Raw genomic sequence first — 24,586 nt, 5'->3', positions numbered from 1 at the left:
GGGTTGAATTTTGTCTGCGGAATCGTTAGTAAATTTGATAATTTGAATATTAACCTCCATAGCAAGTTCTATTATACGTAGACTCATGTGGCTGCTATGATCATCATATAAAAGTAGAGCGGTTGCATCCAGTAGTCCCAGTTCAGAACGTTTTTTGCGGACATGGGGTATAAAACAAGTTTGCAACCAATAAAATAACTGTAGTTCTTCCATCCATCCATTTCGCGATGTTGCCTACACTGTACCAGGTTAAGCAGGGGGTGATTTCCAACAAACCTAGAGCGCAGATGCTTTGAATATAATCAGAGGTAGAAATATTGTGCCATCTGCTGCCATATATTCCAACACTGTGGTGCTTTCTCGACCTGAACCCCCGCTAACGCGACTTAGGAGATTTCCTTTGATGCCTATGCCACGGACTTTAAAGGATCTGAACTAAATCCAGATTCATCAGCATTAAATGTAAATGATGGTAGGATATTGTAAGTTGAAACTACTTCCTCCAGTTTATCAAAGAAGTCATAAACTAACTCTGGGTTTCTTGCTAACATTCTTGACTTTTGGAGATGTTCAGCTTTCTTTAAGGTTAGCCTAGGATTGCGGGGTATAAACCCAATATACCAATCGTGTCCAGGTTTTCCATCCTTAAAGCTCGTTTTTATTTGATTTTGTAACACGTAGCTCTGCACTAATTGAAGCAATTCATATTTTGAACAAGGATAGTTCATTTTCGATCGTTCCATGAGACATTGAGCAATATCATGTTCCACTTCAGGTGCCAGAATCGGATTTCTTTTACCACCGTAAAGTAGTTTTGCTTCGGCAATTTTACCTTTTATTCTATTGAAGATGTTAGAAATTGGTATTCCGTAAAGATCAGAAGCTTGCCAGTATGTTAAATTATTGGTTGAAACGTCAGCCACTGCTTTTTGTAAGTCTTCTGCTAAATATGGCCGCGCCGGTCTCTTCGTAACATAGGTTCGTGGCATCTGAAATTTTTATATATACAACAAATTGTTTGGGGTAAAAGGAACTATGTTTTCTTTTACCCCAACCATGTGTTTCCATTTACTCTGAACGTATTATTTGGATGGAGTAAATGCAAACACTTCCTCGTTCCCACCTGAACAATATTATTTACCTAAAAATATTTAATAATGAAAAAGAAGTTCTTTGGTTCGTTTGCTTTGTTTGCTCGTCAAATTATATTGTAGTAAATAATAACCGCCATGAAAAATTATAGAATGTTAGGAGCAGTGTTGCCGCTACAACTAACAGACATACTGTATATTAATAAGCGGACTGTTTGAATAGAGAGTTTGAGCTGTTTTCATTTACCCCTAGTTTCCATTTCCCCTAATTAACCCTACTTCAATATGGCAAAAATGATGTAATACGGTTATTAACTTATGTTCACTATACTCATTGTTACCGTCGGTTGTTATGGAAATATCGACCTCTTTTCACTCATAACAAATGATTTCTTCTTCGAAAAATAAATATAATTTGTAAATTCTTTATCTTTATTATAAATATGAATAATATTGTATCTGGTTTAGAACTGACGAGAGTGGACTACACAATAATAGGAATAACAAATCCGAACTGCTTGCAACTAATACCTGCACAACCGAAAGAACCCCAAAGGGTAAGTTACGTTATTTACGATATTTTATAGTCCAATATTTTTTATATGTACTAGCCAATATTGTATTAGTGGCTAGTAGTATGGTTTGCATGTCTATATAAATCCATTTAGTAAATCGTTATCACATACGAAAAAAAAAACTGTTGCAAAATGACATTCATTTTTTTTTATTTCTTCAGCATCTTTTGTTTTCTTTTTACTGTCTCTTTACTGTCTTTAAACAACATCATTGCTTTTGACTGTCATTGTTTATCTTCCTCTTCTTCACTTCAAGGATTAGGCTTTCAGCCTGTTCTTGTCTTGCCATCTTCTTCGGGGCCGTTCCACGTCTGTTTTTCTGTGGTTCATAAGACTAATTCTTCAGTGTTCTTCACATTTTGTTTCTGGGAGTGAAACAAATTCTTTTCGTATTTTTAAATGTATAATATATATATATATATATATATATATATATATATATATATATATATATATATATATATATATATATATATATATATATATATATTGAATTGTCAATATGAATAAGTAAGATAAAATTAAATTATTAGGAAAATTTTTCACCAAGTAACAAAAATCAAAATTTGTTTCATATATTAATGTTAATTATTTTGAGAACGATTTCCGAAGTGGAAATTGAAACGTCAATAAACTTATTGTTTGCTTAAGTTGTGGTTTATTCCCATTTAAAATAGTAATTGCTTTATTTCATTTTCTTCTAAGGTAAGGACCCCAATTAAGGCCACGTTAAGGTTTAAATATCTGTAATATTTTATTCAGCAAAAATATGGGCGGAAAAGTCTTGTATACGTATTGCCTAATATTTTAGCTATCGAATTTCACGATAAAATACTTAATAAATAAATAAGGAAATATAAAATTTTAACATTGAATAAATCTCGAATATTTGGCCTTGTTTGGAAAACAGGTAACTTTTTTTTTTTTTTTTTTTTTTTTTTTTGGCTTAGACTTATCGTCATACAGCCAGACACAAAAGGACTAAGACAGTCATCATTATAATTATTTACCTAAATGCCCTATCAAAATAAAAGATTATTACATCGATATTAGGAGAACAGGGACACACTCTTCTCGCCTAGGGACCTATCAAGGCATTTATTTATATAAGACACAACAACACTAGGTCACGGAGAGGAGGAAGTTATACAAATGGTTTAAAACAAAGGTAACAAGATTAACTAAATAATTTTTAGAGAATTATAATGATAATTTGCTGTCTTTTAAAAATTGAATTAAGGAGTTGTAAATATCTACAGAGCCAAGTGATAATAAATATAGTATATTCCAAGGAGCTGCTATTTTATATTTTAATAAATCATTTATAAGTTTGGATGAGTACACTCTGTTTTTAGAACAACCAAAAAATATATGATCTAAATCACTTTCCTCTCCACAATGCTCACATTTGTCATCATCCAAAACCTTTATTTTAAATAAGTGCTTTGGATAACATGCGTGTCCGAAACGTATTCTAATAATGGAGGTTATGTGCCTCCTGGAAGCTCTAAAAGACTTGTACCAAGGAAATTTGGGAATATCTGGCTGAATTATCGAGTATCTATTTTGGTTCACAAATGAGTATTCCTTCCACTGGTAGCTCCACTCTCGAAGCAATGTTAACTTGCAAGAAACAATACTGTCAGAAAGCGTTACTTTATGTAGAATACCAGTATCGGATAAAATGCTTTCTTTGGCTAATAGGTCGACATATTCATTATGTTCAAATCCTGCATGTGCTTTAATCCAGAGAAAATGTACATTGATTCCTTTAGTTAAAAGAGTTTGAATAATATGTTTAATTCTATAAATGTATGGGCAGTCTTGTAAGTTAGGTGGTCCACATTTACCAATGGATTTTAACACTGCTAAGGAGTCCGACAGAATTAGAATATGGGCAAACTCAACTTCAGCTACATATAATAAAGCTTCATATATTGCAATAGCCTCTGCTGTATAAATCGAAGTTTCCGGGTTCAGTTTGAATTTCTTTTCTATATGTTCCGATGGTATAAAAAAAGCGCATCCGGTTCCATCTGGAGATTTAGACGCATCTGTATATAGAGCTATTGCCTCTTTATATTTGCTTGTTATAGATAGAACAATATTTTTATTTAAATATATATTTTCACTATAATTTGGTACAATAATATCTGTATGTAAAAAGAAAGAAGAGTAATTTTTGTATATGTAGTTCGTTCTATCTATATTTTTTAAAAGTGCTATATTTTGATTATACGCTTCGCAAAGTAAGGGTGATTTCTTTTTTTGCCAATATTTATTTGTCAGGTCATGGCAATTCAAAGTGACTATCTTTTCGTATAGAGATGAGTTCAGTACGTATACTTTCATTAAATATTTTTTGGACAAAAACCTTCGTCTTATATTTAAAGGAGGTTCTAAGGCTTCCAAATATAAAGCTTGTACTGGAGTGGATCTCATGGCTCCTAAACATATTCGTAAGGCTGAGTTCTGTAAAACGTTGATTTTATTTAGTAGTACATTACTTGCTGATCCATACAAAACACTTCCGTAATCCAAAATAGATCGTATGTAAGCTTTGTAAAATAATAAACTTACTTCAACATCCGATCCCCACCAAGTTTTATTAATTGATTTAAGAAAGTTTAATCCCTTATTGCATCTGTTCAACATGTCATCAATATGTAACTTCCAGGTCAATTTCTGGTCGAGTATCATTCCCAGATATTTAATTGTGTTTTTAAGGGAAAATTGGTGCCCACCTAAATTGATTGTACTAGCATTAGGAAAGTTATGTCTGGTAAATAAACAAACTTGTGATTTACTGCAGGATAATTCGAAACCATTTTCTATAAACCATTTTTTATGGAATCCGTACACTTCATTCAGGTTTTCAATAGATTGCTGATATTTTTTGTGTTCTGTATACAAACAGAAATCGTCAGCATATTGTACAATATTAAATGCAATATTAGTAATAGTGATGTTGTGTAGATCTGCTGTGTAAATGTTAAACAAAATAGGACTCAAAACGGAGCCCTGAGGTAATCCTTTGTTATTAAGTCTAGGTCCTATAAGAGTATGATTGTCTTTTAAATAAATTATCCTATTTGTGTACAAGTTCACAACGTTAGAAGCAAACTGCGCTGGAATATGAAAAAATTTAATCATTTTTTCTTGGAGAATTGTAAGAGATACCGAGTCGTAAGCACCTTCGATGTCTAAAAATAAAGCAGGTACATAACTGTTCCTGGAAAAACTATTCTGAATGTCTACAACAAGTGTTGTTAAGGAATCTAAGGTTCCATAACCTTTCTTAAAGCCATGTTGGTTAGCGGGTAAGAGACTTTGATCCCTTAGCCACCAATCTAACCTAATTTTAATCATCCGTTCAAGAGTCTTCAATATACATGATAATAATGATATAGGTCGGTAAGCTTCAGCTAATTTAGGGTTTTTTCCCGGTTTGGGAATAGGGACAACTATAATACGCTTAAAATCGATTATGCCTTTACCCTCAAAAATTATCTGGTTAAATATATTTAAAAGTAATTCTTTTGCGTTATCTGGCAAATTTTGTATCATAGGATATTTGACTGCATCATAACCTGGTGAGGTACTAACGCGATTATCAAGGGCAAACTCTAATTCAGCTCTTGAAAAAGGTGTTAAGAGAAAATGATTCTGATCAGATGAGAGAGTTTCAGATGGTATTACATCTATCTGATTATTTACGTAAGGTGGAGCTATTTTATCAAAAAAGTCGTCTACCCATGTGTTACTTAGAGGCAGTGGAAAGTTAACTTTTTTCCTGTTCATTTTCCTTGCTTGGTTCCAAATAAGACTAGATGGAGTTTGTTTATTTAATTTTGAACACCATTCAACCCAACTTTGTTTGGCCTTTAATTTCAGGAATTTTTTGACACGAGCATTCACTTCTTTGCATTTACAAAAATTTTCAAGAGAAGGATTTTTTTTGTAGTTTACTAATGCTTTCTTTCTTTCCGCAACGGATTCATCACATTCCGAATCCCACCACGGAGCGGGAGTACGTTTACATTTAAATGATTTATATTGACAAATTGATTGTTTAGAAGCTTCATTAATACAGTCAATAAGGAAATTATATTTTTCTTGCGTGTCTGAGTAAGCGTGAGGGTTGTTAGTTAATAAGGTTTCAATAAACTGAGAGTATAATGACCAATTGGCTTTTTTAATGTTCCACTTACTGCTGGGATAAATGATATTCGCATCAGTTCCCAAGATATCGATTACAATCCTTATAACGAAGTGATTTGATCCCAAGGTATCAGTATCTACAGACCACGAAATTTTATCAAAGAGAGAAGGTGAGCTAAATGTGACATCAATCATGGAATCTGTGTTTCCTGGTCTCGTTTGGCAAGTTGGTTGTCCATTATTCATTACCACATAATCTAGATTCTGAATTGTCTCCACAATTTGATGGCCTGTTTTATCATTTTTAGATGAGCCCCACAGAGAATTATGTGCGTTCATATCTCCTCCAATGATACAAGGGTGTTTTAATTGAGAAAATAACTTATCCCAATCTTCGGTGTTAGTTTTAGCTTTCGGACACCTATATACAGAGAGTAAAGTTAAATGACTTTTGTTATAGTTGATTTTAATACCACAAGCAAGCAATTCTTTATTATAATTTTTTTTAATTTTTATGTTTTCAAAGGGAATACCAGTTTTAATTAAAATAGCAACTCCGGAATAGCCGTCATCCCGATCTTCGCGTATTACATTATAACCTCTATAACTATAAACAACATCCCGTTTAAACCAAGTTTCACTTATTAAAGCTATATCAATATCTTCGGTTATTAAAAAGTTGAGAAGGCTGTTTTTGTTAGCAACAGCTGATCGAGCATTCCATTGTATTATTTTGAGTTTAGCTTTGAAAGTAATTAGATTAGTTATTTTTTAAAAATATTATCTAAAACATTATTAATACCTTTGGCTAAAATATTGATATCAAGTGATTTTGCCTGTTCTAAACAATTAATATTTTGAATAAAATCTGAGAAAAGAATTACTAAAGAATCTACTAATTTGTTTTTATCATTGTCTACAGTTGAAAAACTTTCCTTGTTTAAGGGTGGTAAAGGTTGAGATGGTCCAAATCTAAAAGGGATGTGAGGAGGTGTAGGATATTCGGAAGTTGGAGATAATACTTTTCTTTTTTTATTTTCTCTATAATCAGTGCTTGATTTACTACAACTTGGTTGACTAATATTTTTGGTTTTCTGTAAATTAGGCCTCAATAGGTTGGAATAAGCAGGTTTATTAACTTCAGATGTGTTAGTTAATTTTGGAAACTCTCTATCTGAATTTGACAATATTTCAAATCTGTTATTACAAATAAGACCAGAAAAAGAAGAATCGTTTAAATTTTTGGCCTCCAAATATGAAATTTTATGTTCAATCATGATATTTTTTATTTTTTTTTGATGTTCGAAAAAAGGACAGTTTTTAGAGATCGATATATGCTTATCACTTTTACAATGTATGCAATACATTTTTTTTTCATCGCATGTATGTGTATCAGTTTTTATTTCTCCACATCGTATGCAGTATTCCTGTGTACCTTTACATTGTCTAGAAATGTGTCCAAATTTGAGGCATTTATAACATTGTGTAACTTTACCTAACAATTTTTCAACTTGAAAATATACATAATTAATTACAACATAGTTTGGTAAACAATTGCCTTCAAATGTAATTATAACATTACGTCTAGGTACATATTCTGTATTTCCATCTTTTTCTATTTTCCTGTGCATTCTTTTAATATCAATAATTTGTGAACTAGAGGTCATATATTTTTTCAAATATTCAATGTTGTATTTGGTATCGACATCACGTATCAGCCCTTTGATTTCTAAGAGGTGATTGGGAATGTACGCCTTTAAATTATCGTCTTTTAAATGACTATTACTTACTAATTTATTTGCATCCAAAATAGATTTGAGGATTATTTTAACACGGTTTCTTCCTATACTTTTAATTTCCTTAATATTGTTGATTTTTAATTTTTGATGTAAAATATCACCCACAACCATAGGGTGCAATCGGCCTATATTCTGATCATTGGTCTTTTCAACATATACACAACAATTTTGAAAGTCGTAATTATTAGAATTAATATTAAAAAGTTTTACTTCCCTCGTAGCAGGAGAAACGGTGGTATTAATTCCTGTATCCATATCTTGGTCACTAAAGGTGGGTACACATATGCGAGCCAAACGGTATACGTACTGTACGCGTACAGATCCTTGAAAAATATTCTACATCGTACTGATCGCATACTTATCTCGATCCATGGAAAGCGACAAACCAACAACGAACACACATGTGCGAAATGATTCATTTTATTTATAATTTGGGTACTGATTTATGTTCCTGTTTTTGCTTGTTTAACAAAAATAAAATTATGTACAGTAATCATCGACGTATAAATAAAGATTTTATCTTTATTTATACGTCCATGACAATAATCAGTTTACTGTTTTCTCACGTCTCTCTAGGAAGGAACACGTCATTCACACAATGTCGATTTGATGACACAATAAAAATGTTCGCTGCGTCTAGTAAGCGCCGTCCAAACTGAAAGCCGAGCTTCCTTTGAAGTCGTGAAATAAACCGCAACAATTTGGTTCGCGACGAGTCACGATGAAACAGTATGCAAGCGGTTTTTTCTGCCGTACACATTAACGAATATAGCGTTCACAAACGGTTCGCGAACAGTTCTGCTCGCAAATGTGTACCCGCCTTAACACTAACAACTTCAGCAGTATTTAGTTCGCGCATTGGCGTCTTATTGGTATTCTCCCCCATCAGGGGAGAATATTTTCACTTTTTATCACTATTTTACAATAATATGTAAATATTTTTAAACACCACAAAATTTAAATATTCTAATTGTCACAAAAACTGGGAGCTTAATGACTTTATCGATAAACACGTCTACCCGATATCAATGTATCGCTTTGACTGAACAGGTAACTTAATAAGGCCAGTTTCATCTTTTAAAGAAATTTACGTGGATAATAAATTTTAAACCTAAGAATCAAAGAATAAATACAAAGTTTAGTAAAAGAAACTTTTATTCATATTAAAAACAAACTTTTGTCAATACATTAAGTACATATATCGCACATTTACGCACATCGAGGACATACAAATATATCCTTGTCGTCTTTTTTGTTAATAATATACATTCCTCGTGGATATATTTATTACAACAAATACACTTGCGCATATCAGCCACCCTATCCTCATCACACAAGAAACAGTACCATGAATCTTTTTTTAAATTTGGTTTTGATGTTGCTGAGCTATGAGATTGTGCACTAAATAAATCTCTGGTAACTTCTTGTGCTTTCGCATTAATGGCCTGTCGACGTTTTTTTGTTGATACTTTTAACTCCGGTGTAATCAGCAAACCACTGGAATTAAAACTTGCATTTAGTTCTTCACATGGCTCTCTCACTTATTTTTGCAACCTTATTTTTATCATATTTATTTCACGTGTAAACTGCATCACTATAATCCTCGCTGGAAGCTGTACAACTTGTGTAAGACCCAGATGAGTCACTGTCTTCATCTGAGATGTAAGTTTGAAAAACTTTGGTCAGTCCTTTTTTTTTGGTAATTTTTCTTTTCTCACTACTCGAGAATGCTTTGCTTTTATTATTTTTATTTACACCGCTGCAGGATAGCTGTTCTTCGAAATATGTATTCTTTTTGTCAGTTGTTTCAATTTCTGGTTCGGTTGTAGAATTTTCTTGCAAATCTTCGGCGATTGTTTGAATCTCTTGTTGTGTCAGGCATCTAGGTGAAAAGGCAGCATCCGGAATAGCTTTTAGATTGAATGGCCATATTCCAGTTGCTTCAAATCCAGAACAAATATTTTTTTGTGTCATTGCGTTTTTCCAAACCGGCGTAAATATTTGCCCAAGTCTTACTCGGTTGATGGTACGTTCGTTATTATGGTTCACTCAAAAATTTAACACCTCCTCATCCCAGTAAGATTCAAAACTCCTGAAGACTGCTTTATCGAGTGGTTGAAGCTCGTGGGGGGTGTTGGACGGTAGACAAAATAGAGTTACTCCTTTTTTTGTAGCTTTTACAATTGTCTACAAATGTCTAAATGAGATGAAGCTCCATCAAAAATTAATAGGGCTGGTCCAGGATTTTTGAATCGGCAGAAGTGATCTAACCACTCTATAAATGCATCTGCTGTCATGCTTCCTTTCTTGGTCATTATAATTTTTGTGTCTGCTGGAAGATTACAATACCATTCTGGTTTAACTCGTTGCCCTTTCATAATGATAAGTGGCGGAATGCTGTTGCCTGATGCAGTGTAAGCCGGCATTATTTTTCGTCCATGTTGTAAATTTGAGCAGGTTTCCCTGTGAAGCCTTTCTCATATAAAATCTGTCAAAGTTTCTCAAAAGTTTTTGAACCCGACGCTTTGCAATGTCAGGATGCCTAGAAAAAAACAGTTTCATCCATTTTTTTCCAGCTGTTTCCTTTTTAACCGAGAATGGATGCCTTATTCCTGTCTCTTTGACAAAAGCATACACGTTTTTTCGTAATATTTTGGGGGTTATAGGCATACACACGTCACATAATCTTCCTATACGCCTAACTACCTATCTTCCTGAGGTTTTATAAGCACTGGAGGCCGCCCAAGTCGTTTTTGTAGATTACCACTAGCTAGATGGTTATGTAATGTACGCCGAGGAATATTAAATGTAAGTGCTGCCTTATGAACGGCCATGCAATTTCGTACGGCATTCATTGCAGCTTCAATGGCCTCTTCGATCCACTGTGCCCTTTTCATGGTATACATATCTGCAAAAAAAATATTTTAAACGATTATGTAAACAAATTGTTTTATGTCAACCAGCTCAACAATAAGGCCAGTCGACTCTTAACCTTTGTATTGTCTTTGGGTACGCCTGGACCCATTAGTAAAATTCAAATGTTTATATATTTATTGTATCGTAAATTTGAGACGTGATGTTTCATATCCTTAAGATAAGGTTTATATACAATTTAACGTATTTGCATTTTCCAGGTGTATCCAGAGACAATACAAAGGTTAGTACCGCTGAGTTCTTGGTTAGTAGACCTCATAAGACTGGAGTTTCCTTGCACTCTCTTCTTTTTTATGGAAAAAAATCTGATTTGTGAATCAATATACCTATTTAGTTTCTAGAATTCTAAAACGATCAGAAATAAATGTTTAATACGCTCGGAGAGAATTTTTTAAGTAAGAAAAAAAAGAAAAACAATTTTTTTACCTTTGCTATGGGACTCCGATATTAGCTTTGAACCTATTATGTTATTATCTTTCTTTTGTAAATTAATATGTTGCGAATCAAAAATATGACCATAATGATGTTTTTGCCATTCTACAAGAATTGTGTTATTTTCAATAACTTTAATTGTACTAGTACATGAATTGCTCATCTTACGTAATCCTTATCTGTTTTTTTCAAAGTAAATCACATAACTTCACATTTCACACTGCCTTGCGGTTGTGACTGACAGAAGACCAACACATCTCCATTTGGCAACGTCGGCATCACTTGGTATTAGCCTCTCGTGTTTTTTCCGCACAACTTTTTAAAAATTATCTTTTACACAACCTTTCTCTCGTTAATAGCAAATACAACAAAAAAAGAATTATCTATTTTGGTAAAGCCTTAAAATTAAATAATGTATGAAAGTTCAACAAACTCCTCTTTCGAGTTTGCCAAGTTACAGAACTGTCTGGGTAATGAAATGAATCCGGTCGAGGTATCAATAGCGACTTTACCATTTCCAATATCTAACAACTGCTTCGAAAACACAATTGCAAAAATACTCGCATGTTATTTTTTAATTAGAGCGTCTTTACATGCCGCCACAAATTGGATGCTGTTAGGCATGCATTTAGTTTGTCTGCAACAGGTAATTGGGAAATAATTATTAAAGAAGGAACAGTCTGCCAATAAAATCCAGTTTTGTCCAGTCTATGTAATGACTTCTTGTGGGCCAATGTTCATTCATACAAAACGATTAATTTGCATACTGGAAAAATCTTCGGCATTGCTCTATTTTTGGCGATATTGCAATCTGGTGTTTCATTATTTTGTATGTTTAATGGTAATTTAAAAAAAATCAAAGTGTAATTCGACCGCCTTCTAATAATGTTGTAAATATTCCAGACGAAGCCAAAACTAGGGCTACTGCGATCTGATCCTTGCAAATAACAATAAAATTAGTAATGTTTTTTTCTGTTTATCCCGGGGCATCAATGATCAAATACAAGATTTAATTTTAATATATTTTATTTCATTTTATTTTGTTTTATTGTATTCTATTTTATTCTGTCTTAATTCATTTTATTCCGTTGTAATCTATTTTATTGTATTTTATTTTATTTTAATTTATTTAATTCTATTTTATTTTATTTTATTTTATTTTACTTTATTTTATTCTGTTTGATTCGAGACGAGAACTCTATAACATTATTTTTGTAGGTAGCTGTTGCAGACGTCGATGGAATTTTGCAGGTATTTTCTGTAAAGAAGGAGGACATACAGATTCACTTTAAGACTCTACCAGGCCAACCTATAGTGTCAGTTAAAGTTGCTGGGGCGACAGGTTAGTATAGTCGAACACACGGTGATAGGTAAAAGGTGACAAGGTCAATAAATAATTACAGTAAAGAAGTTTTTCAGTTATATATTGTATCAAAATTCGAGGAGAGATTTATTAGAGTCCCAATCCTTAGGCAAGCCTCTTATATTATTATTATCTAAGTGTAAAAAACATCTCAAACTTATTTTTTACCTTTTCCTAATTCTGAATTCACCTAGCTATGATAGTGTACTTATTCGTAAATAGGTGTTTTCTTTATTAGACTGTGGCAATGCTAGAAATGGGAATATCAAGAAAATTAGTGGAGCTAACTCAAACGTGCGTGACGGACACATATCATCATCATCATCATCCAGCCCCGTTTTCACATCCATTGTTGGATATAGGCCTCCTCCAAACGTCTCCAGTTCTCTCTATCTCTAGCTGCTGCAATCCAGTTTGTTTCTATTCTCCTTAGGTCGTCGGTCCATCGGGTGGGTGGTCTGCCTCGACTTCGCTTGTCGGCTCTTGGTCTCCACTCCAATAATCTCTTCGTCCATCTTCCGTCTTCCATTCTAGCAACATGTCCAGCCCACCTCCACTTTTGTTTATTGATTCGCAGTATAATATCGTCAACGCCAGTTCGTCGGCGTATCTCCTCATTTCTCACGCGATCTTTCAAGGTCAGACCCAGCATTGATCTCTCCATTCGCCTTTGTGTTACCCTCAGTTTTTCGGCAGTAGCTTTCGTTAAAGTTAGGGTCTCTGCTCCGTAGGTCAAGACTGGTAGGATGCATTGGTTAAATGCCTTCCTTTTCAGGTGAATTGGAGTATTTGTTTTAAAAATGTCTCTCATCCTTCCATATGCCGCCCATCCCAACGTGATTCGTCTATTTAGCTCGCAGGTTTGGTTGTCTCTGGTTATTCTGATTTCATGACCCAAGTATGTGTATTTATCGATTAATTCTACCTTGTTGTTATTGATCTGTATCTCTTCGCTGGGAACCATATTGGTCATCATTTTGGTTTTCTCGAAATTTATCTCCAGCCCAGTTTCTTGTAGTATGTAATTCAGTTCTTGGAGCATGTCTTTGATCTCTCCCAGATTATCTGACAGAAGCACGATATCGTCCGCAAAACGTAGATGGTTTAATCTTTCTCCATCGATGGATATTCCTTTCTGTTGCCATGTTAGTCTTTTAAATGCATACTCAAGAACGGTAATGAACAGCTTTGGTGACATGGTATCACCTTGCCTGACTCCCCTTTTTATCTTTATCTTATTAGTTGCTGAATGTAGACTTATGGTTGTTGTGGCATTTTCATATATATTTTTAACTATATTACAATATCTGTGGTCGACCCTGCAATCTTGTAGTGCTCTTAAGATGGACGGTAATTCCACTGTATCAAACGCCTTTTTAAAGTCTACAAATATCAATGCCAAGGGACGGTTATATTCGTTAGTTTTTTCTATCAGGGTTTTTAGGCACTGCAGGTGATCATTTGTGCCGTAATTAGGGCGAAAACTGGCTTGTTCCCGAGGTTGGTAAAAATCCAGCTTTGTCTCTAATCTGTTCGTTATTATTCGGGTGTATAATTTATAAAGATGGTTAAGGAGACTGATTGGTCTGTATCTTTCCAGGTCTGCTATATCTCCCTGCTTGTGTAAGAGTACAGTTATTGAATTATTCCACTTTGTTGGGATATTTTGATTCCATAGACATAGATTAAAGAGCTTTTGAATTTTGGTTATCAGTACTGAGCCTCCTATCTTTATCAATTCCGTGACGACACCGTCCTCCCCCGGAGCTTTGTTATTCTCCATCTTTTTTAGAGCCTTGTAAATTTCGTCCAAGGAGATTTCTGGGATATCTTCGGAACCCTGATTTTGAACCTTCCTCTGCTGATATTCAACTATATTTAGAGTCGATTGGTTGCTATATAATGTCTCATAGAATGATTCCACAATTTGTAACAAATGTTCTCTGTTTGATGTGATGTTGCCATTTCTATCCTTGAGTTTGACTATTTGTTTATTTCCATTTGTGAGTTTGCGTCTCATTATTTTCATACTCTTATTTTCCTCAATAGTTTTGATGATTTTCTCATCTTTGTATTTTCTTAGGTCTTTTCTTATTTCTCTTGATACTTCCTTGTTTATTTTATTTATATCGTCGTTACTAGAGTTTTCGTCGCTTCTCAGTATTCTTCTTTGTTCCATTTTTTTCTGTGTGTCCAGACTAATTTTTTCTTCCTTCACGCTTTTTGGGCAGCATTTCTTTTGAGCTTCTGTTATTGCTTCTACTATTATGTCATTTAGGATGTTAATATCATTTGTTGATGATTTTTCTTGAAGGAATTTACCGATATGATCTTCAAAATTTTGTTCGTTGTTTGGATGTGTCCATATGTTTATTTGCTTCTTTTTTATCATATTGTGTCGTTCATAGTTGGTATTTAACACAATGGTGGCTCTCACCATACGATGGTCGCTTGATTTCGCAAATTTATTTAGCACTGTCACATCTGTAAATATGTATCTTTTATCAGTGATAAAGTAATCAATCTCGTTTGTCGTCTTCCCATCTGGGCTTTTCCACGTCCATCTGCGGTGAGGTTTCTTGTAGTAGTAACTGTTCATTAGGAATAGGTTTTTCTCTAGTAAGAAGTTTAAAAGAGTGTCGCCACGGTCGTTCCGTCCCTGACTTCCAAAATTTCCAAGAGCAGTTTCTGCTGGATCCAGTTTTGTTCCTATTTTGGCGTTAAAGTCTCCACATATAACTGTGTACGGTCGTTTGTGATGGCTGTGCTTAAATCATCATAAAAGACTTCGATCTCCTCGTCTGTATATTCTGTGGTTGGAGCATAGGCTTGGATAACTTTTAGATAATACCTAGTATTTATTTTAAACGTGGCATATGTAACTCTAGTGGATACTAATTGGACAGTTTTTAGATTTCCTGCTAGCTGTTTGTTTATAAAGAATCCGACGCCTCCTACTGACTTATGTTGTTCTCCGTGATAGTAAAACAAGTGACCGGATTTTAGGGTCTCGAGGCCTTCACCTCGCCTTCTCACTTCACTAACTCCGACGATATCCCATTTGATCTTTTCTAATTCTTTTTCCATTTCTTTAAAGCTTTCATCAGAAAGTAGAGTTCTAGTATTCATGGTTGCAATTTTGAAAACTGTTTGTTTTTTAAAGCATACTCTTGTCAAATTTGTGTCCCCCCCCAGAATCCTTGGGACAGACTGATAAATCAGTGTGAGAGTGTCTACTCACCTGGGGTAGTTTCCGTTTTGTTTTAAAATCTGACATTTGTAAGGGTTTTTGGCTAAGTTCAATGCCACGCGAGCCACTGCGTGTTGGCAAGGTTTCAGTTTCAGCCGCCCACTCTGGGAACAGACGCTGAACAGACGGACACATATGCACAGGTAAATATAGGAAACAGAGCATCGATACCATAGACAAGGAGAGCCTCTTATCGCCGTTGCTATTCAATTTAGCCTTAGATTATGCAATAAGTAGAATATCGTCTGAGCTGACAAGGGGATTTGCGAATCGAGGATCAAAAATATTGTTGGTCTTTGCTGATGATCTAGATGTAGTCGCTAATTCTACAAGAGACGTGAGAAAGATGTTGTTACAACTCGAGGAAGAAACAGGTAGTGTGAATCTTCAAATAAATGAAGAAAAGCCGAAATACATGCTAGTAACCAAAAATCCAAGACCAAGAGTTAGGCAGAACACATAATACTGTAACAAACAAGATAAGTCAACGCGCATGTTCTTGCATCTTTTTCGAACACCTGCGACGTAAACCAGAGACAACCTTAATGGCGTTAAGTTAAATGCTCTATATCTGTTTATTCAAGCTGTGTTTATAAATCGTTTTTCCGACTTTGGTTTTTTATTAAATGGCCTAATAATTAATTCGAATCCAGTTTTAGAATTAGTAATACTGGAAAACTAGATTTAAATATTGCTCAAAAAATAAATAAAGACTTTTTGACTGTCAAAGGTGCTCAACGCCGAAAGGTTAAATTTGCTACTAAATTATTTTCAAACACAATATCTCGAACCATTTCTAGATTATGAGTTTTAGGTTTGTATAAAAATCATAACAACTGGTTTGAGTGTTCTCAAAGGGTTTTTAAATAAAAATTTTTTTAAAACATAAAACATAATGACGGTATTAGATTTTTGTTACGATACAGGGCAGCGGCAAGCCGCTTATACGTATTTCGACCTCTTTAGGTCTCCTCAGAGCGGTATAGCCACTGCTCTGAATCAAAACAAAATCTATCCCGTCCTAAACCAATAGTTATCAAAATAACTATTTACGAACGTAACTACGCCATCTAAAAACAAAAAGAGAAATCAAACGATTGCTACCTGGCGAAACCGAATTCAAATTTTTTTTCAAAAAATTTTTTGTTAATGATTGGTTTGATGTTCTTAATTCCAGAGTGCCCCACAGTGACTCTAGAAATCATAAAAAAGCATATGAGTGGTCTTTGAAGGAACAAAATGAAATTTTAAATATCATGGAGAAGACAATATTAGATGTAAGAAAAATCGGACCTAACTCTTTACTTCCATTTCAGTGAGGTATAATTATATTGACACGATCTTTAAAACAAATTTTTGTTGACTTAAAAAAAACGACTTTGATGCAAAATATATATTATAGGTAATATATTTTGACAAGAACTATGACCTTGTAAATAACAGATAAACTTGTGTACTGCATCGGCAAGACTTATAGCTCTTGTCAAAATCCATTACATCTAGCTTATAATCTTAATCAGGATTCTTAGAAGGACTATTTTCAATTTTAAGAGCAATTGGTGGTCTACATGATCATCTAACTGCTATGGAGTTTAAGTATATATTGAGAAACGAATATAATGGGTAGAAATGATGAAATTATTTCAACATTTGCAAACGTAGATGATGTATCAGTCAGTGAATATTACTATTAACAATGTAATTAATTGTGAAATTGTCACTGAAGAGATGTTTTCCTCACTAAACCTGCCTAGTGGTGATACTGAATTACAGAAATTGACCACGAAGATTTAGTTGACAGTCATCAAGATTTGATTATTCCTAATATAAAAGACCTAGAATAAGATGAATTGGAAAATTTAGCCGAATTTATTGCATTTAAGTTACAAAAAAAATATTTTGATATATTCCGAACGCTAATGATAAATCGTTTATATGGTTTACTCAGACCAACCCTGGAATTTCTAAATGTAGTGAACTGAAAAATATTTTTGGTAATTATAATTGCAACATATTAAAAATAACTTAAAATTATTTCGAAAAACTAATAGAAGCCGCAAGACTTGTGGCTGGTAAAACAAAAATGTACGTGTAGACGTAAAATTACTTTTTTTTAGATGTAAAATGTATTTGGATACTAAATAAAAATATTAAAATTAAATTATTAAATTACAATATCCGCAAGACAAAATTCACAAAAATTGTTAAATAAATATCTAAATGATATTCATAAAATTTGAAGTATGGCATGCTTTTCATTTATATTTCAAATTCTTTACGTTTTACCGGTCTTGTAAGTATATTTAATTTATAACTTGTATACTTGTATACTACAATAACTTTATAACTAAGATTCATATATTTCTTTAATTAATTTTACAAATTACTTATCCATTTTCAAGCCACGTTTTTACAGAAAGTAACTAGTTATGACTTTTTAGTGCAAGATATTGCTTCAAAGTATACTTACTTGTTAACTGTTCAAGTTTCAAAGGTATTGATTATATAATGAAACAGCTTTGCCATAATATGATCCATCGTCAAAATAAGATACACATAAGTTTCCTGGTTTTGTCTCGCTATTACGTCATGCGTAGAGTCGATTAAAATTAGAATGGCAAGTGAGCATATTATCTTGTTTGTTATAGTATCATGAGCAGAACATTATTGACCACAACTGCGAAGTAGTATAAGAGTTTAAATATCTGGAGACGGTAATAGAAATAGAGCATCATACTCCCTATCATTATTATTAAGATCTAAGCTGCTAAAAAGAAAATCTAAATTAAGACTGTATAAGTCAACTATTTGCCCAGTTGGTACATATGAAAGTGAAACATGGACTCTACATCAGCGGGAAATAAATAAGCTGCTGATATTTGAAAGGAAGGTTCTTAGAATGATATTTGGACCTCAAAGAGATGAATTGACAGGAGAGTGGAGAAGGTGCTGCAATGCTGAATTGGTGACTCTCTATGGTACTGAAAACATTGTCAGACATATAAAAGCTAACCAGATAAGATGGGGAGGTCATATGGAAGATAAAGCGTTATAGTGAATACGGCGAAGACTCACTCTGAGTTGTGAAGCCAGTCAAGATGAGGAAGGTTTTCTTTCTATCTATTGGTATCACTCATGAATTATGGTTATAGATTCTACCATACTCCATAGTTGTAAACCCAAATATTTTCCAACTTACTGGCATTAGCAACAGAGCAATAAAGATTCTGTGCTACGCAGATGACGCAGTAATAATATCAAATAATGAAGATTAGCTACAACGAATAGCCCACGCTTTGGAAGCTAACGCAGAAAAGTTCAACCTGAAAACATCAGCACTAAAAACAAAGTGCCTCGTTATTGCTAGGGAGCCAGTGGGATGCAAAATTGTAATAAACGAAGAAATAATAGAACATGTATCGAAATTCAACTATCCGGGAACGCAAATATCATATTATGGAAACATCTCCGAAGGAACCCGCATACAAGCTAATAAAGCAGCGTACGTGTCAGGATGCCTACGAGACGTGATATGGAAAAATAAGAACATGAGGATAGAAGGAAAAACACGCATATGTAGGACTTGTGTACGACCGATATTAACCTATGCTATAGAAACAAGAGAAGCAACAAGAAAAGCAGAGAAAATCTTAAGAACAACAGAGATGAAACCACAGAGCGATAGCAGGTATAACTTTATGTGTAAAGTACATGATATCAATAGTAAGAGATAGAAAATCAGAAGGTAAAAGACCACGAGGCAGACCGTCTAAAAGATGGAGAAATAGTTGGCAGTCAACTTCGCAAATATTGCTAATTCAAACCGGAAACAACAGGCGTTAAGGTCTAACATATGAAGAAGAAGAAGTGATGGATTGCTGTTATCTGATCAAGGAAAAGTGTGACACCCTTGATTGATAGACTTACCAGAAAAAAACTTACCTTTTTTTAGTCATCAGTATAGCTACTGCTTGTATGGCTACACCTTCGTTAGAGTCTTCCCTGGCTTGTATATTGCATCATTACGATGCGCTGTTGCATCGATGGGTTGCCTCATTACGAGATCTGCTTTTAGCTACTCGATTAGCTTTCAGTTGTCAGCACTACGCTCCTGGCTTATGTGTTGCTGACTGTATTAATCTGTGCATCACAGACCTAGCTTCGCTCTGTAATAAGATATGAAGTGGTGGAAGATTCAGGAAGGTTTAGAACGCCGCTGTAGGAGTTGTTTTTATGGCCCCCGTAATACACAGACATGCTAGCCTTTGTATATTACTAATAGCCATATTGCTCCCACTTGCTGCGTCTTTGTCCACCAAGTCACCATAGGTTATCATTGGTCTAATAACCCTTGTGTATAACCAAAGGCCATTTTGTGATTGAGTTGCCAATTTTTACCACACATTCTTTTACATCTGTCCAAGGAAAACTATAGGTACTCTATTTCTGTGTAGTTTTTAGTATGTGAGCATTTCATGTAAGCCTATGAATAAAATATACCCCCAGGTACTTTGTTTCTTTGGCAAATGGAAGTTCTGTTCCTCCCAGCACTGATGGTTTTAGGCCTTGTACTGCTGTCTTTTTTGTAAAGTTAATGATTTGTGTTTTTTGTCAGTCTCTCTTGTTGACACCAGTTATCAACTACATTTAGGAGAATACTTGTATTCTCCCAGATACAACCTGGGTGAATGTGCCCTTGATGACGATTGCAACATCGTCATCGTATCCTACACAGTTAAAGTCTTTTGTGGACAGATTTTTCAGAAGATCATTTACCAAGCTTGCCCACAGTAGAGGTCACAGAACTCCTTCTTGTGGACAGCCTCCACCTGCTCTTGCTTTGATGGTTGCTTTAACCAGAATGGATATTACTATCCTATTTTCCAGGATACCCCTATCCTTATCCATCTTCATATTATCGCAGGTTTGCCTCGTCTACTCATTGCTTTAACAAAATAATTGGCGGTAACATTATTAAATGCCCCCTCAATATCTAAACTAAACTACTAGGTACTACGGTACTATATCATTTTTAGGAACTCCTACAGACAAAATATTTATAGCGTCTGGAAATGAAATCAGAGGTTATACTAAAAAAGGAAAACTTTTTCTCACTTTTGATTCAGGACTAACGGAATCCATAAGTACCATGTAAGTATAATAAGCAAATTTAAAAAAGTAAGAATTATCGATTTTAAAATAGAAGTAAAGACATTATAATCCTTTTTCTATGTATTTTTTAAGAAAAATTGTAATGGTAAAAAACATACATGAAAAAAATATCCCAAAAATGACATTTGACATATTAATATCAGAAATAATAATATCGGTTAAAACGTCAAAGGCACTTAAGGTCTCAGGTTCAAACGAAATATGTACTCAAATAATAAATTTTTATTGAAAAAACCAACATACTCAACTGAATAGAAGCTTAAGTTAATCGGTCGTATGAGTAAAGACCTTAAAATGTTACTCAGAATCAATCATGATCAGAGAATGGGAGAAGCAATCGAAAGACAAAAGACGCTGAGGTCATTTTTGTTAATTTTGTAATATATAGAAGGGAGTAATTTGTCAGTAATATACTAAAATTCATTCACGCTTCCACACACTTATTTATCGATATTGTATTTTCATCTAAATCTAAGCAACAGTATGTGTATGCCAGAATGAAATAAATAATTAATGGTATAAAATGTAACAAAATCTGCGACATAAAGAATTTTGAATTACTTCAAAACGCTCATTTTTCACAAGCGCAAGATATATCCTAGAGATCATTTAAGTGTGCGCCCCTACTACAGGACATGAAGACGAAGAAGTCCAAATATTCTACAATCAAGTCATCATCATCATCTTTGGCTCGACAATCCTCTGTGAATCTTGGCCTACTCTAAGATTCGTCGCCATTCTGTTCGGTTTCTGGCAACATGTTGCCATCTTCTGATTTTTAATATCCGTAAGTCGGTTTCAACTCCATCTAACCACCTAATTCGCGGTCGGCCTTTGCTTCTTCTTCCTACAGGTGTTCCTGTGGTTAGCTTTTTAGCAATCGTATTTTCTGGCATTCGTATTATGTGTCCAGCCCATCTGTCGCTGTGTTTTAATGAACGTTATGACATCTGGCTCATCAAAGAGCTGATACAATTTAAAATTATATCTTCTGCGCCACTGTCCTTGGTCGTTTATAGCTCCAAATATTTTGCGGAGTATTTTACGCTCAAATATTCCCAAAAGTCTTTCATCTTTCTGCGTTAGAGTCCATGTTTCTGCTCCATATGTGAGGACCGGCCTCAGCAATGTTTTGTATATAATAATTTTAGTTCTTCTTTGAATGTTTCTTGAGTGGAAATGCTTTTGGAGTCCATAGTATGCCCTATTTGTAAGATTTATTCGTCTTTTGATTTCTTCGCTTGTTTTATTGGTAGCAGTCAATAGCGACCCAAGGTATGTGAAGTTGTCAACACGTCCAAAGGTATGACTTCCAAAGACTGTTTCTCGTTCCTCATTTGCTATCGGATCCTTTGAAACCAACATGTGCTTGGTTTTGTCTTCATTGATGATTAGACCGACCTGTTTCGCCGCTGTTTCCAATTCTAGGAGATATTGCTCAACATCTCGCTTGCTACGCCCTATTATGTCAATGTCATCAGCATATGCTAAGACTTGTATCGATCTATTGTAAATAGTACCGCGGTCCCTAATTCGTGTATCTCGGACTGCCTTTTCTAAGGCAATATTAAATAGGAGGCAAGCCAGAGCATCCCCTTGTCTGAGTCCATCCTTTATCTCAAAGGATCTAGAATTCTCTCCCTGTATTCTAACAGTGGCTTCTAAGTTAGACATTGTCATTCTCGTTAGTCGGATAAGTTTCTCTGGTATACCAAACTCATGCATTAATTGGTATAGCACTGTTCTCTTGACACTGTCGTATGCGGCCTTGAAGTCGACGAATAGGTGATGGGTTTCAATATTGAATTCTAATGTTTTCTCTAGAATCTGTCTTATTGAATGAATCTGGTCAATTGTTGATTTTTCTGGAGTGAATCCAGCTTGATATTTACCAACTATGCCCACTGTGTAAACTTGCAGCCTTTCGTAGAGAATATTTGCTAGTATTTTGTAAGCAGTTGTTAACAGGGTTATACCTCTATAGTTGTCACACTGGAGCTGGTCACCTTTTTTATGTAACGGGCATATCACGCCTTGAGACCATTCACAAGGCATGGTCTCATTATGCCAAACAAGAAGTAAAAGCTTATGCAGTGTCTGTAGTAGGGCATCGCCACCATTCTTGTAGAGCTCACTGCAAATTTGATCAATTCCTGGTGATTTATTATTTTTAAGCTTTTTAATGGCTTGGGCAACGTTTTCGATGGTAGGTGGTCTTTCGTTTGGGTTGAAAGGATTCCAATTATTTCGATTTGCTCGGATGTTATCTGCTTCTTCGATATGATGGCCATTAAATTTTGCATCGAAATATTCAACCCATCTGTTTAGGATTGAGGCCGTATCACAATCAAGAATCCTGTGTAATTAAGGAAAATCGTGCCCACTTCTTAATAATATGTGGCGATTTCAACGCCAAAATAGACACTAAGGAAGACCCCTCTAAAATAATATTGGGAAATTTTTGAAAGCAAAGGCAGAATAGAGGCAAAACACTTTTCTTTTGGAAAACAATCTCTTTCAAATGAACAGCTTAATACGTTATTAAGACCGAAAATAACATCATGGACCGAAAAAGAAATACTGAAAATGCTAAATAAGAAACGACCAAAGAAATGGTCAAAACCAACTAATATTCATGAGTTCGAAAAATATATTGATAATTCATTGAAAGACACAACAACAGACATCAATATATTGAACAAACAAATAATCAATATAATGCAACAGGCTCAGACTAAACTACATATTGTCGAAAAAACAAAAAGGATGTACCACGAAAACCCTTATAGAACTAAGACGACAGATAAAAGGAGATAAGCAAAGAAGCTCTAAATAAATGAGACGATCATAATGGCAATAAGAAAAGACATAAGAAACTACAAAGTGAAAAAATTAAACAAACTAAACAAAAGGGAAAAATAGAAATTAACAAACTAAAAAACAGCTGTAGAAGAAACTACGATCAGAGTTAAAATATTAACAATAGTCGAAGAGTTCTACACAGAGCTATATAGATCAAGAGAAAAAGATAACAATAAGCAATCTCCAATTACAATAAAACTGGGGTACTAAACCAAGGACCAAAAGAAGTAAATGAACCAAGAAAATGAAAAATAATCGAACCCCAGATGGAATATTGTCAAGAGGCACTAAAAGTTTGAGAAAATCTATTACTTAAAAAATTAAACCACTTTTCAATATCTGCCTTCAAAACGCCAATACTCCAACAAACTGGAACAACGCTACTATGATTATATTACATAAAGCAGGAGACAAAGCAAATTAAGAGAATTACAGACCTATGAGCCTCCTCATATGGCTCCAAAACTCAAAAAATCACATGTTGTTTACGAGATACCATGTATTAACTGTGAAGGTGTCTATATCAGACAAACCAGTAAACTGCTTCAATCCAGAATTCGCTCTCACAAATATTACAAGAACAACGTCACTGCGCTCGCAAAACATGAAAATGAGAAGCATAAATTTGACTTCGAAAACATTAAAATTTTAAAAACCGAACGAAACAAAAAGAACAGGGAGATATACGAATCAATAGAAATAAAAAGAAATACCAACGCAATCAATGACAAAAAAGATACACAGAACCTAAATAAAGTTTATTTCAATCTGATTTAAACAATAATAAATATAACAACATAAAAAACTCTTAAAGTCATAACATATCTCCACTTTAACTTTTTCGAAAACACTAACGATACGCCCATATAAAAATAATTATATACTAATGACAGTAAACCATGAGATATCAGATATCAATTTTACTTCAGTCAATTCATTAATGTCAG

General features: G+C 34.2%; 2 protein-coding genes across 2 annotated transcripts in view; one reads left to right on the top strand and one right to left on the bottom strand.

The window, feature by feature from the left end:
• Positions 1-407: 407 nt before the first annotated feature.
• On the bottom strand, positions 408-989 carry LOC140448775 (uncharacterized). Its single transcript, XM_072541890.1, has one exon. It carries the CDS (start codon positions 987-989, stop codon positions 408-410), a length of 582 nt encoding a protein of 193 aa, XP_072397991.1.
• Positions 990-1,465: 476 nt separating this feature from the next.
• LOC140448380 (BBSome complex member BBS7-like) overlaps positions 1,466-24,586 on the top strand; it is a 52,506-nt gene continuing 29,385 nt past the window's right edge. The window contains exons 1-3 of the mRNA XM_072541467.1: positions 1,466-1,648; positions 12,211-12,334; positions 20,642-20,756. Coding sequence (XP_072397568.1) covers positions 1,535-1,648; positions 12,211-12,334; positions 20,642-20,756 — 353 coding nt within the window. The 5' untranslated portion in view covers positions 1,466-1,534. The remainder of the gene's footprint in view (positions 1,649-12,210; positions 12,335-20,641; positions 20,757-24,586) is intronic.

This window comes from Diabrotica undecimpunctata, chromosome 8, assembly GCF_040954645.1.
Source record: "Diabrotica undecimpunctata isolate CICGRU chromosome 8, icDiaUnde3, whole genome shotgun sequence".
NCBI classification, from domain to species: Eukaryota; Metazoa; Arthropoda; class Insecta; order Coleoptera; family Chrysomelidae; genus Diabrotica; species Diabrotica undecimpunctata.
Note: the sequence above shows the minus strand (reverse complement) of the source record. Positions and strands in the feature narration are given on the sequence as shown.